Source organism: Gymnodraco acuticeps, unplaced genomic scaffold (genome assembly GCF_902827175.1).
Source record: "Gymnodraco acuticeps unplaced genomic scaffold, fGymAcu1.1, whole genome shotgun sequence".
NCBI lineage: Eukaryota > Metazoa > Chordata > Actinopteri > Perciformes > Bathydraconidae > Gymnodraco > Gymnodraco acuticeps.
The window spans coordinates 391,242-403,819 of record NW_022991645.1 but is presented as its reverse complement, the minus strand read 5'-3'; the positions used below and the strand labels follow the sequence as shown (position 1 = coordinate 403,819).

At 46.0% G+C, this 12,578-nt stretch overlaps 1 protein-coding gene across 1 annotated transcript in view; it reads right to left on the bottom strand.

Annotated features, from left to right (window-relative positions):
- thop1 (thimet oligopeptidase 1) overlaps positions 1 to 12,578 on the bottom strand; it is a 29,119-nt gene that overhangs the window by 6,586 nt on the left and 9,955 nt on the right. The window contains exons 8-10 of the mRNA XM_034198521.1: positions 10,727 to 10,869; positions 9,172 to 9,395; positions 7,859 to 8,060 (exon numbers count right to left, since the gene is read on the bottom strand). Of these exons, the coding sequence (XP_034054412.1) occupies positions 7,859 to 8,060; positions 9,172 to 9,395; positions 10,727 to 10,869 (569 nt within the window). The remainder of the gene's footprint in view (positions 1 to 7,858; positions 8,061 to 9,171; positions 9,396 to 10,726; positions 10,870 to 12,578) is intronic.

The window sequence follows — 12,578 nt, the reverse complement described above, 5'->3', positions numbered from 1 at the left end:
GAGCCTCTTGGGGGGCGCCGGTAAGGCTCTGGGGCACGAAAGTCATTGGGAGGTGGTTGAGTGGGCCGCTAAGACCTCTGCAGACCACCCCTGTAATCCGGCGGCTGAGTGCGGCTGCTAGAGCGGCCCCTGGGCCTGCTGGGAGTGGGCACAGGTCTGCGAAGACCCGAGAGCTGCTGCCTGGTCTGCCTAGCTTGGGCAGCACGCTCCAGTGCCTCCAGGGCAGCTGACCGAAACAGCTCCCCTGGCTCGACTGGTACGCTACGGAGGACTCTCCTACATGCCTCCGTTAGTGGTGACTGGGCCAGCCAAACCTGGCGACGAGTCTGTACCAGCGACAAGGCGTCCTCATACAGAGGTGCGTCAACCGAAGGTGGTGCGTCAGCCGAAGGAGGTGCGCCAACTGAAGGAGGGGCGTCAACCGAAGGGGGGAGGGGGGACAGGCGGCCCGCTAGCAGCCCCTACACCGGGCCCCGGCTGAAGGGCCAAGAGGCGACTTCATCATGCCCCTATCGGCAGCTAGCCGATCCACTTTAGAGGACAGCCTGTTTCTAGTCCTTCTATTGGGGGGAGCACACATAGCCATCGCTCCCTCAAGTCGCCGGGAACGGCCGAATTGATCTGGAGGAGGATGTGACAAGGAGAGGTGTCTGTTGGCTGCTGCCAGACGTTCCACCTCAGTGATTCTAGCCACTCTGAGCGCCCGAGGCATGCAGCTACAGCTCATGCAGGCGTTTACTGTGAGAACCTCCCTCAGATGCTCGTATTTCGTCCCCACTGACCGCCAGAGGCAGCCGAGGCAGCGGTCGTGGCCGTCCTCGGGCTCAAGAGAAGCCATACTGTACGTAGCCAGATGCAGCGTAGCCGGGAGCGGGTGCGGGAACACAGCCTTCACCAGCTACCTGCTTAATGGAAAGAGTAGAGCGTTGCTGCTACTCGCCCAACAGAAAGAGGGATGTAATTACACCCACGTTACCGGCAGAGGGAGCAGGAGCGAGAGCACTGCCTTCACCTGGATGGATTAATAAACACGGCAGTTCAGCGTCTACCAGGAGCGGGGGCGAGAACACTGCCGGCTGAGTTAGAGACGAATGCCAGATGCAGCATAACCGGGAGCGGGTGCGGGAACACAGCCTTCACCAGCTACCTGCTTAACGAAAAAACAGGGCAGTTCCGCGTCTACCAGGAGCGGGGGCGAGAACACTACCTTCACTGGTTGAGTAACGGCCCGTCCACACAGCAGCTTTTGGCGATTTGTCCACCGCTTCCAGCGCGTCTCCGCCCATTGACTTTGAATGGGGATGACGTCACTTTCCCTCGCTTGTCGCCGAACTGCATTGTGGGGGGGCGAGGCGAAGATTTCCAGGATTTCCAGGATGTTCAGGATTCCAAAGTTGAACAATGTTCAACTTTTGAGGCTGAGCTGGAAGCGACAGCCAATCAGATCCGTTTATGCAAATCTGACAGTAGAAGCTCTAGCCAATCAAACCGCGTGTAAGCAGGGAGAGCCAGACCGCAGTTCATTTCCTCATATTCCAAACGAGAAATTACGGTAGCAAATCACCCGGTTCTTTACGACCAGAACTATTTACCGGGATACAAACCGGAGGAACCAGGCATGGAGGGAGGTGCCAGAGACAGTGGGTGAAACTGGTAGGTTTTCGCCTGTTTGGGGAGTTTATATATATATATATTGCTCGCATAAAATCCCCGTTTTTTTTTGCTTTGTATGTCGGGGGCGGGAGATTCATGTGATTGGTTGTTGGTCGTGTTGCTCGCAAAAAATCCCCAAGCTGTCAGACACGCCCAGCTCCAAGATTTTCAAGATTTGTTCAAAGCTGCTGTGTGGACGGGCCGTCAGAGACGAATGCCAGACACAGCGTAACCGGGAGCGGGTGCGGGAACACAGCCTTCACCAGCTACCTGCTTAACGGAAAGACAAGGCAGTTCAGCGCCTACCAGGAGCGGGGGCGAGAACACTGCCTTCACTGGTTGAGTTAGAGACGAATGCCAGATGCAGCGTAACCGGGAGCGGGTGCGGGAACACAGCCTTCACCAGCTACCTGCTTAACGGAGAAACAAGGCAGTTCCGCGTCTACCAGGAGCGGGGGCGAGAACACTGCCTTCACTGGTTGAGTTAGAGACGAATGCCAGATGCAGCGTAACCGGGAGCGGATGCGGGAACACAGCCTTCACCAGCTACCTGCTGAACGGGAAGAGTAGAGCGGTGATACTTCTCGCCGAACAGAAAAGGGGATGTAGCTACATCCGCATTACCGGTAGAGGGAGCGGGAGCGAGAGCACTGCCTTCACCCAGCTGGGTAAAATAAAGAAGCTTAACAGTACACGCAAGACGTTAGCCGAGCGGCTGCTGCTAACGATCAAGCGAGATCAAGTCAAATAATACACATGTTTAAGACCAGATAACTAGCTTCTAAAGAAGAGAACAGCACAGAGCCGTAGTTACAGCAGTAACCATGGCCAGTGCTCACACGGCATATAACCGTAGTTACAGTAGTAACTATGGCCAGTACTTACACGGCTTAGAACCGTAGTTACAGTCGTAACTATGGCCAGAACTTACACAGCATAGAGCCGTAGTTACAGTAGTAACTCTGGCCAGTACTTGCACGGCTTGGAACCGTAGTTACAGTAGTAACTATGGCCAGTACTTACATGGATTAGAACCGTAGTTACAGTAGTAACTATGGCCAGTACTTACACAGCATAGAGCCGTAGTTACGGTATTGACTATGGCCAGTACTTACATGGCTTGGAACCGTAGTTACAGTAGTAACTATGGCCAGTACTTACACAGCATAGAGCCGTAGTTACGGTATTGACTATGGCCAGTACTTACACGGCTTGGAACCATAGTTACAGTAGTAACTATGGCCAGTACTTACGGCTTAAAACCGTAGTTACAGTAGTAACTTTGGCCAGTACTTACACAGCATAGAGCCGTAGTTACGGTATTGACTATGGCCAGTACTTACACGGCTTGGAACCGTAGTTACAATAGTAATTATGGCCAGTACTTACGGCTTAGAACCTTAGTGCCTAAAAGTGTCAGCCAAATGGCTGCCCACTAGATAATATAATATTGGGAGGATGAAATCCTCCTTAATGGCCACACATGCAGAGCACACAGCACACACAGTGAAGCTTGTTCTCTGCATATCGTCCTACTGCTAGGAGTCTAGTACTAGGAGCAGTAAATACAACGATATAGCGCTACTGCAACCATACCATGCGTTTACCGGGAGCGGGAGGGAGAGCACTGCCCTCACCGGCTGAGTTAAATAATGAAGCTGAACAGTACATGCAAGGTGTTAGCCAAGCGGCTGCTGCTAACAATCAAGCAACCAAGTCAGAACACAATGTTAAGACCAGATAATTTGCTTCTAAGAAATAGAAAGTACTTACCTTACTCTCTGCATCTAAACGAAAAACGGGTTTAAAATATGACACACTGGGCTTTCCATACTAAATTGAATGAGGGACACAGCCAAAGCTGGGACTCAAATGCTAATGGTTGCTCGGGCACAACGCCACAAGCAGAACTTTCAAAAGAGCATAAGGGCAACTGTATGGGAGAGGAAGCGGGAACACTGTCGTCACCAGAAAGTCTAAGCCAAACAAAAAATAAGACGGCAATCAGGACAACTTGGCTGGGAGAGGGTGCGGGGACACAGCCATCACCAGCAACAAGTTGACACAAACCTGTCTGTCGAGGCTCTGCACAGCGCACAGCCGGCCACAGCTCCTGGAGGACGCGTTAACAACCCGTAGCTCCGACTGTCAGTCGCGAAGCTGCACGCGGCCAGCTGCTTGCAGAGCAATCCCTCAGATCAAACGTTCAAACCTGAACGCTGTAGGCTACAAAAATGTAGCCACGGTACTCTCGCGAAGCGAGAAGATGAACGGAACAGATCCTCTGACGACACCGGCTGATATGATTACGTATTTAATCATAGATTTTCGCTTGTAAGGAGTAGAAATATGATTCAGATATCTGCGGAATCGCTAGAATCGTAGCTTTTCAAGAGTATCTCCTGTGAGACTGTACCCAGGGCACAGCAGCCAATATTGCCGCTCAAAGCAGCTTGATTCGGCGTTACACTGTGTGTGATTGGTGGATTTGTGTCAGTCAAGGACATCTCGGCCGGCCGGCAGCCATGTCGGTCTGAAATGACCAATGGACACTCGAGAAATCTAAGGACCTACCCACCAATAAAAAAAACATAACAGGTGTCTCCCATCAGTTTCAGTCTTTTAGTCTGTGAAGAAGATAGAGAAAATGGCTCGAAGGAACTTTACCGTTGCGGACGCGCTGGATTTCATTTTCGCGAGCGGCAGTGAAGAAGATGGCTCATCAGAACCTGAAGGCTTTGACTCTTCTGAAGAAGAAGAATACAGGGACAGCAGGGATCCATTTGAGGATGGGTAAGTGTAAATATAACTTGTAGTGCATTTGCCATTTTGTGAGGAGTACCGCGAAAATGAACAATGGATTTATCAACCTTTTTATTTTCCCCTCATGAACTTTTTCTCGGGACAAAATAGACTCTTGATTAGTAAACGTTTACTCTGTGTAAATGTTATTTATGTGTAAACGTTATTTTGGCATGTATAAGTAAGGTTACATGTGTAGATGAATAAAAAGAATCCTTTATTCGTCCCACAACGTAGACATTTATAGACATGTATTTTATTTGATCATACTGTTCTGTACAGATGAGACTTTGTCATAGACTTATTTACATGTGTGTCTGTGATTATTTTACCGTACTCTTCTGTACAGATGAGACTGTCATATACTTATTTACATGTGCATTTGCCATTTTGTGGGGAGGAGCACGAAAATGAACAATATATTCATCAGCCATTTATTTTTTTCGTCATGAATTTTATCTTTGGACAAAATAAACTCTTGATTAGTAAACGTTTACTCTCTGTAAACTTTATTTATGTATAAACGTTATTTTGGTGTGTATCAGTAAGGTTACATGTGTAGATGCATGAGATAATCCTTTATTTGTCCCACAACGGAGACATTTAATTTATTTATATGTGTGCCTGCCATTTGTGGGGAGTGCTATGTAGTAATGGGGAGTACAATACATAGGTGTGTGTGTGTGTGTTGAACTTCGTAATAATTATTGTCCCACCATTTTTATTTGTTTCACAGCTGCCTGGGCCTAGCGGCCCACAGATGACATTTATCCAGGAGCCTCCAGTTGTGCCTGCCACCATGTTGAGATCTACCGCGGATCAAGGGCCTTCACCACTGCCATCCCCACCAAGGACTAGCGGACCAGCATCACGACAGCTGCCTCCATCTCTGCCTGCGACGAGGTCAAGATACACCTCAGCTCCACCACAGCCATCACCATCAACCCGGACAGCAAAGAGGTCTCGTAGAGCTCTCGTAGAGCACACGTACCTCCCACAAAGCCTCCAGCTGCCCATGCACCATCACCCCCACCTGCACAGCAGCCAGCTCCACTGTCTTGGAAGACAGGCGAAGACCCTGACACTGCTCCCCCTGTCTCCAGGTTTCAACCTGCTCGCACACCCGGGCCACAGCTCAGCTCAACAGTATCAAACAAACCCCTTGACCTGTTCAAGCTGTTCTTCAGTGCACTAACAGTACAGACACTCTGTACCAACACAAACAAGCGGGCTGCACAGGAGATGGGAAAGGGTAAAACCTACAAATGGACTGACTTGACTGTAGAGGATTTCTATAAATACATGGGGCTGCTTCTATACATGGCCCTGCTGAAACTGGACAATGTATTGGACTACTGGAGGAAGGATCATTTTGTCAGTATATAATGAATAGTTGGTTGAAGGAAAAAAGTTCTGATGTTCAATATTGTAAATAGTGAGATTTTGCAGTTATATTTATATACATTGTTGGTATTATAATAAATTGTGGGTTGAAAAAAAAAGTTCTAATGCTCAATTCTTTTTTTTGTTACACATCACATGAACCTTGTTATGTATTATGAAGTCATTATTCAGTCCTGATATATCTCAGTCCCTGCTGTGGTGAGAGTAGTGATTGACAGCTGTTTTACTCAGAATTCGAATTTATAAAACTTCATTTTAGACATGAATAACACATTTATATACAGTGTAATTCAAATATTTCACTACTTTTGTAATCCTAAGACTTTGGTAACCAAATCTAAAACACCAAAACAATTCGATCACATTTGTGTTTTCACAAGAGTTTTGAAGATTTTCCGAAAATCAGATGTCACGTTTTAAGCTTTTGAGCTACTTATCTCATCAAACAGTGCTCTAAGGTGAGTAATATGCATATATAGCAATACTAGAGATTGCCCTGAACATTTTGATATTTAACACATGGGTGCCATGTTAGAAGAAATACATTTAAAAAGGTGATTTAAGAAAACATCTAAAAATCGAGAAAATACCCTTAGACTCCAGAGGGTTAGCACCGCCTCTGGCGGTCAGTAGGGACGAAATAGAACCAACTGACATGCTCAGAGCAGCAGACTTCAGATAAAGGTTAATGGTCCTGCCCTCAACAGCTCTACTCAATTATGGGGTGTCATCATTATATGCCGAAGAGAGAGAGAAGAGGGAGAGGGCGATCAAGAGAAGAGAGAGAGTAATGTAATAAAACACGGTTTTCTCATAACTTCAGTGAAAATACTCCAAACAGCCCAAAACTTCACAGGTTTGGTAATGATGCAGCCATCAACGCATCTAAGCGTATTATGGGGTGTCATCAAATGCCGTTGCCATGGCGACAGACCACTCGCCATGAAACATGATGTGGCTGTAAGTCCAATCGTCCCCCAATCTTCACTTGTATATCACCGGTCCATGCCTCAACAGCTCTACACCAAATCTGAGATCTCACCATATGCCGTTTCCATGGAAACGCCATAAAACATGATGTCGCTTTAACTCCTATGAAAATGTTTCAAAAGTGCTCAAACTTCACATGTGTGCCAACAGTCCAGCCGTGAAGACATATACGGGACAGTTTTGAGATTTATTCAAATGCTGTTGCCATGGCAACACAATGCTCGCAATGAAACACGGTTTTCCCATAACTTCAGTGCAACTGCTCCAAACGCCCCAAAACTTCACAGGTTTGGTAACGATGCAGACATCAACGCATCTAAGCGTATTCTGGGATGTCATCAAATGCTGTTGCCATGACGACAGATCATTCGCCATCAAGTTAGTTCAGAAGTTTGCAGTTCAAATATTCTGCTGCTTTTCCAAGCCTTTTTACTTTCTTTTCTTCTCTCATCACACATTCAAGCCCCCAGTGTTCATGTATCATTTCAATCTAAATTCTTCACTTTCTTCTTAAACATTACATTTCAGCATAGCAGTTTAGCGTCAGCTTTTCAGCATAAAGCATTCGCACTAGCAATTTCTTCAGGAATTGCATTCTCTAGTTTACAGTTGAAATGCATGGTTCACATGGCACACATGTTGATGCTAAGCTTGTAACATATTTGACCAATTACTTGCTGATTTCTTCTATTCTTATCGATCTGTTGCTCAGAGCTATCTTTATCTCTTGTCATATTTGTCAGTGTTGATGAACCATTGTAAAGCATTGTTCTCCATATAGAAAAAAACACTTCATACTAAATAAAATGACCTGAAAGAGCATTCAAACAGATTTATTGCTAGAGATTTCAAACGTGTTGTGTGGGTATCTCCATAGTGGTCATCTGAGCTGTTTCTTCAAAATATCTACTTTGTAATAACTGCATACTGTTTACGTGAACAGCTAATTGGATGTGAAGCTAGACAGGTGTAGCATCGGTGACTACAGGTGAACACTGGTTCCTCAGACCTCAGCGCAGAGTTGGTGCATGACGTGTCCGAACTCGTGGAAATACGTCTCCACCTCGTCGTGCTGCAGGAGAGACGGGGCGTCAGCCGTCGGCTTGCTGAAGTTGGCCACCATAGCCGCCACCGACATCTGCCGCCTGCCGTCAGGCAGCAGGCAGCCGGGCTGCAGGCCGAAGCATGCAGCGTGACCATACTTCCCCTCCCTGCAGGGACACAGAACACACACACATCAACACATCTGTAGTCAAAAGTAGAGGAGCAACAGGGGAGAAGGAAAAGGAAACCGACATAAAGGAAGAGGGAACTATTTATAAAGGAAAGAAGAGGAGAAATGACGAGGAGGGGGAAGGACGAAAAGGAAAAGTAAAAAGACGAGGAGGAGGAGAGTACATTGAAAGATTGCGAGGGACGAAATAAAAAACTAAGTGGAGGAGAGGATATTTAGTGAGGGAGGAGGAAAAGTAGACCCTCATAACTCCCCTTTAGGTGTTCTCTGAATACATGCATGCCCCTTTTACACCAACGCGGTTCCCGTTCTAGCTCCGTGCTCGCGCTCTTCTGGTTCGGAACCGTTTTTTCTTTTCAGCCCCCATTTTGTTCACACCGCCGAGAGCCCGACAGGTGCTGCCACTGCTGCGTCATGACGTCGCCGTTTACATCGCTGATTTTCTCCCCAACGGCGCTCACAACTGCGTCGGGTCGATGATCGTGTTGCTTTTAATCATACGAAGCCAGATTAAATTAAATAACTACTTCTCAACCCTTGCACTTTTCTCCAGAGTGCCGTGGTTCATTGTTTATTCATGTGTTTCAGCGGCATCTACCGACCGCTGCAGTGCTGCCCGCTGTTTGGCATCACAACGCTGTTATGAAAGTGTCTCTGGTATAAAATGGGTGATGTTAGCTTAGCAACCAAAGCTAAACTGACTATCTTGACAACTTGTTGCTATCCTATTGTGGCATAAGCCGTTTTCGACAGGCACATTTTACCGGCATATTTTTCATTATGATTCTACTTGTGATAGTCAGACATGACAACCTGTGCAGACCATGCATTGATTCCATCCGATAGCTGCTATAATACAAAACAAAACGTCTGCCTGCTCTCCACAATGATCAATAACAGCGAACGGATGGTCAAAGTAAGCAGTGGCATTTCTAGAGTCTGTGGGGGCCCTAGGCAAACATTCACTGGGGGCCCCTCAAACCAGCTTTTCATCACTACGCACAGCCGACACAGGCTCTAGCTCCGAACCGGCCCAGGAACCGCGTTGGTGTGAAAGGGGCAGCAGAGCCATCTGCTCTGAGCCTCACCTGGGGTGGAGGTCCAAGTAGAACTGCCCCACCACCTGCCCGCTGCTCTGGTCCTTCACACAGTACAGAGTGACATCCGGGTGCCAAACAGCCGCCCCCCCCACCAGCTCGAAGGTCAGACCCAGCAGCTCCTGGTAGATGTCCAGCAGACCCTGAGTCACCACCTCCATGGGGAAGTACTCCTTCAGCAGGTTCTGATCCACTGCATACTGAGTCTCCTCCACCTGAAGGGGGGGGGGAGAAAAAAAAAAGAAAGAGTGACAGAGAAAATGTATTATATGTGGGGGAAGAGGACAGAGGAGGAGAAAGAAGAGGAGGGGAAATTGTATTAATTAAATTTAAATGAATTCAATTTTACCTCAGACATTTATTTGTTTGTCTTGTTTAATTTTGATATCTATTTTATGCTTTAATCTGTAATGATCCCATTTTGTTTTTTTTAAAAGGTCCCATGTCATGCTTTTCTGGTTATTACCCGTCCCCTTGTGTGTTATGAAGGTTTTAATGCATGTAAACGGTGTGCAGAGTCAAAAACCCTCAAAGTACACCCTGTAGGGAGTAAAACTCTAACACAGAAAAGACCTCCCCAAAATGCCTCGTTGGAGATTTCTCATTGTTTACTTCCTGGGTATCGTGACGTAGGAATGGCCAGTAGCCACGCCCAGAGCTATGGCCGCACCCTCTGCCAGCCTTTCACGAAACAAAGCTTCCCAAACCTTTCAGCGATGCATGCCGGATATGTACAGCGTAGGGCACTGAAGAACGATGCTGTTCCTACTTTTTTTGGACCAGCGGGAGTTCGGGTACACAACCTGTAAGTATTCATTTTTGTTTGTCTATTTATGATGTTTAAAACAAACAAGGTATCTACCACGACTGTTTGAATGGGTAAACGTTTTTCGGACTACGTTGGGATGGCGGAGAAATGCTCTCCGCAGACCCATTCTCACAGCGTTATAAACCTTTTTCTTACTCAATATCAAGTCACAATTATTGTTTTTACTTCGGCTGTTAGTGTTTGTGTGCTCAGGATGAGTTTAGCTTGTTCTCCTGTATCGGCGAGACGCCGACACGCAAAGCCTGTCAGCTCCTCGCAGCAGCTCACACAGCTGTGAGGAGCTGTGAGCAGAATGAGCCTCTCAGCTTCGCGACCAGAGCACACTGGGCTCACAGGGAGGGGGGGGGCAGGAGCTCCAACAAGCCGTGTAGGACAGAGAGTCAATACACATACTTTACAGGATGCTGTATGAGGAACCAATGTGAGTTTGGAAAATTGCACAGTATAAATCTATTCTAGTAGACCTCAACAATGGAATTATGATCAGTGGAAATGGCCATGACATGGGACCTTTAAGATTTTAAATTGTATACATTTTAAATAAGATTGTATCATCTTGGGGCCATGTTTGAAGTAAGGGTTATTACTTACATTTGGTGTCATTTGTAGATCCAAAAATGTATGAAACATTAAAAAAAAGTCTGGCTTAATCTTTCTTTCTGCGTCGTGCTTATATAAGAATAACTGAAGTGTGTGTATCTCAGGTGCAGCTCGTACCTGGGTCATGAAGTAGCGCGTGTCCCAGGCGTGCAGCTCTCCTGTGAAAGGCAGACCTCTCTTCTGACACTCCTTCTCCTTCAGTTTGAGGATGACTGCTCGCTCCTCAACACCCAGAGGCTTCAGCTTACGAGCCAGCTCCTCTGAAACAACACAGCAGAGACAGTCAGGAGAGGACCTCTGCATGTCTTCTTTCCTGATTTTTGTATCTCTCCTACTAACGGTTTTGTAGAGTCCACATACGTATCAGTTTTTCCATTGAGAAGAATTCCTTTATACGTGTTTAGCTACAGGGTTTCTTGTCAGTTTACTCTCCTCCCTAACAATTCATAAATGTTTTTGTTTACTTTATACCATCCCTGTTTTGCTTCACTAAATATCTGTTGCTTCCCATTTTAGAAATCCCAAATATGATAAACTTGGCTGCTACTAACAATTATTTTCACTTTTGATAATTTTGTGAGTTATTTTCTAGTTACTCATTTGGTCGATGGAATGTCAGAAAATAGTGAAACATTTCCCAGTGATGTCTTCAAATGTTGTCTTCAGTCCAACCCCTAAGATATTCATAATGAATATGATATCAAATAGGGCTGTGCGATTATGGCAAAAATCATAATCACGATTATTTGGGTCAATAATTGATATCACGATTATTTTGACGATTATTCATTGACCATTTATTGAACTTTAAAACAAATAATATTTTACCAATAAACAAGATCAACAAATATGTTGGAGCGCACTTCCAAAACCATACTAAACATATATTATTAATATGATAAATAAAAATAAATTCGACCAAAATAAATGAAATCAAATATGATGCAGTGCACTGTCACAACCTACTGAAAACTCCTTAACATATAGCCAACATTTTGGTAAAACATATTCAACATATTCCACTCAGTTAAACGTTGAAGGCTGGCCAACCGTCATGGTCCAGAAGTAACAGGAAATAAATGTTGAACTACAATTTAAGACCAAATAAAAATGTTTAGGCCACCATGGCAAATGCTGGTAGGGCTGCTCATGTCATCTCTTAAAGATTTTTTGCAAGAAACACCAGCCTGTTTACATGGTCTGGTTTCAGAGATGAGCGCAGGCAGGTGACAATATTCCCACCTGTACTGAAGACCCTCAGCCACGCCCCGACACATGGGGTGACGCCGGCCAATCACAAAGCTTTGATGCGTTCACGTGCATATTCTGGCACAGGAAGATTATGTTACAGGACATTAACGATAAAACAGAATATTGTTGTTCTATTTTTAGACACATCTCGCGATCGACTGGTTGGGCACCCCTGAGCTAGACCATAGGTCTGTTGTGGTAGCAAAGTAGTCAGCTGAAGCCACATCTCTCTCAACTTCCCCACGGCATTTGTCATATAGCGCAGGCAGCGCAGACCTGCTGAAATAATACCGAGACGGCATCGCGTAACGCTTGTCCAACGTGTTGACAAGTTGCTTAAAGCCCTGGTTGCTAACAGTGCTAACTGGGCACATATCTTTAGCGATGTGAAATGTAATGGCACCTGTAATATCTCTGTGTCTCTGCGAGCTCGTCGCGTAGGCCGTTGCTCTGTACAATGCGTCCTGAATCGATGACTGTGATGATGTGGTGGATGAAGTCGAGCGGGCATCTGCTTTTTGTTGTATTACTGCCCGGTCGTATTGCACTTTGTGGTTGTATTTCAGTTGATTAAAGAGATTGGTTGTGTTAGCGTGTGGTGCCAACACAACCTGGTAACAAATCCTGCACTGTACTTTATTTTGCTCCACGTCGGACTCCTGAAAGCCAAAGTACTTGCAAATAGTGGAAATAGTTTGACCCTTCTTTTTAACGAGTT